At 44.1% G+C, this 2,270-nt stretch overlaps 1 protein-coding gene across 5 annotated transcripts in view; it reads right to left on the bottom strand.

Moving 5' to 3' along the window:
• Ica1l (islet cell autoantigen 1 like) overlaps positions 1–2,270 on the bottom strand; it is a 49,417-nt gene that overhangs the window by 6,925 nt on the left and 40,222 nt on the right. For all 5 annotated transcript variants that reach the window (XM_026788880.1, XM_026788878.1, XM_026788877.1 and 2 more), the window contains exon 10: positions 314–532. In XM_026788880.1, the coding sequence (XP_026644681.1) occupies positions 314–532 (219 nt within the window). The remainder of the gene's footprint in view (positions 1–313; positions 533–2,270) is intronic.

Here is a 2,270-nt window from a genome sequence, read left to right as displayed (position 1 = left end):
CCTCATTCTGAATCTTGTAGGGAGAAATATACACCAAATTTTTCTAGGGGTGGTGGTGGCATCATCTGACGCAGGAGTGGGGAGCACATGGCTTTGGAAGAGTCAGCAAGGACACAGCCCTTGTTGAAGATTTCTTGATAACCACAGTGCTATTTGGATTTGATATTTTTTTTCCTGTTGACTGCCATAACTGCAGATTTTATCTTGTAGTGGTAAAGTTAAAATCAATTTCCCTTGATTCTAGCATCAATAACCGCAATAATTTTGCTTAGCAAACACAAAGCACGTGTCCAAATGTCTCGTCAACACTTACTTTTGGAAACTCCTTCCGCATGAAGGCCGAGGTCCAAGAGGTGTGAAGGGAGGAACTGGGAGGATCCCACCGGAGGGTCCTGGGCTGCGAGGCCAGCACTGGGGCTCCCGCAGGCTGTCTGGCATTCCTGGGTAAGGCTCAGGAGGCTGTTCAGAAATGCGAATTCCTTCTCAAAGTCATCTCCTTCCAGCGAGTCTCTAGGCAGAGCTTTTGCCACTGCTGGTTGAGAACAGAAAGGAAATGACAGGAGGGTGTAGAAGAACTAATTCTGCTTTTCCCTTACGGCATTAACATGATTTTAAACAACTATATTTGCACGGACGTTGGTGGCTCACTTTTAATCCCAGCATTTGGGAGGCAGAGGCAGGTGAATCTCCGAGTTTGAGGCCAGCCTGGTCTACAGAGAGGGAGTTCCAGAATAGCCAGGTCTAAAGTCTCAAAACCCTTTCCTATACTCTTCCTCCTTCCTTGATGGCAGTCTCAAATTTGACTCAGATTGTTCATCCTGTTACCAGCTTATCAAGAGATTTTAAAATTATAAAATCTTGATCTCTTGGATTGAGTCTGTGGTCTTTTCCCAGGGGTCACAAACTATGTAACAGTTCCCTTCTTATAACCAATGTGGTTCCTGGGCAATGAACTCAGTCATCAGGTTTGCTACCAAGAGCCATTCCACCCACCCCCAACCCGACGTTTCGGATGGGTGTTGGGGATCCAAACTCAGGCCCTTGTGGACATCTGCCCAATCCCTGCCTTGTTTTCATATTATTTTATATGTATAGTGTTTTGCCTGCATGTATGTACATGTACCAGTGAGCATGGTTGGTGTCCATAGAGGACAAAGAGGGTGTCAGATCACATGGACCTTGAGTTACATATGGTTGTGAGCCACCAAGTAGGTACTGGGAATCAAACCTGGGTCCTCTGGAAGAGCAACCAGCATTTTTAACCACTGAGCCATCTTTTCAGCTCCACTATTAATATTTTTTAGAGATTTATTTATTTATGTATATGGGTGCTTTTGTCTGCATGTACATCTGTACACTAGAAGGGGCACTGGAATTCATGAAACTATAATTCTAGAGAGTTGTGAGCCACTATGTGGGTCCTGGGAATTAACTCAGGACCCATCAAACACTGAGCCATCTCTCCAGCCTTCTGCTTGCTGTGGGATAATGCTTTTGTACACTGTAAAGATTTATCACTCATATTGATTGGTTTAATAAAACATAGATTGGCCAGTAGCCAGGCAGGAAGTATACACGGGGCAACCAGATAGAATTCTGGGAAGTCAGTCACCAGCCAGACACAGAGGAAGCAAGAAGAGAATGCCTCACTGATAGGAGGTGCCAAGTCATGTGGATAAACAGACAGAATTAAGGGTTAACTTAAGTTGTAAGAGCTGGTTAATAAAATGTCTGAGATAGGGCAGGAGAGATAGCTCAGTGGTTAAGAGCATTGCCTGCTCTTTCAAAGGTCCTGAGTTCAATTCCCGGCAAACCACATGGTGGCTCACAACCATCTGTACTAAGGTTTGGGGCCCTCTTCTGGCCTGCAGGCATACACACAGAAAGAATATTGTATACATAATATTTTTAAAAATGTCTGAGATGATAGGCAAACAATTTATAATTAATATAACCTGTGTGCTTTGGGACTGAACAGCAGTAAGAAACCTCCATCTATACTCTTAATAGTTTTGTGTGTGTGGTTTCTTTTGTTTCTCAATACAGATTTCCTCTGTGTATCTTTGTCTGTCCTGGAACTCATTTTGTAGACTAGGCTGGTCTCGAACTCAACAGGGATTCAAATACCTCTGCCTCTCAAGTGCTAGGATTAAAGGTGTGCACCACCATGCCCAACCTCCTCTTAATAATTTTAATAAGAGGGGCTGGAGAGATGGCTCAGAGGTTAAGAGCACTGACTGCTCTCCCAGAGGTCCTGAGTTCAATTCCCA

This window comes from Microtus ochrogaster, unplaced genomic scaffold, assembly GCF_000317375.1.
Source record: "Microtus ochrogaster isolate Prairie Vole_2 unplaced genomic scaffold, MicOch1.0 UNK8, whole genome shotgun sequence".
Classification (NCBI taxonomy): Eukaryota; Metazoa; Chordata; class Mammalia; order Rodentia; family Cricetidae; genus Microtus; species Microtus ochrogaster.
This window is presented reverse-complemented; position numbering and strand designations above follow the sequence as displayed.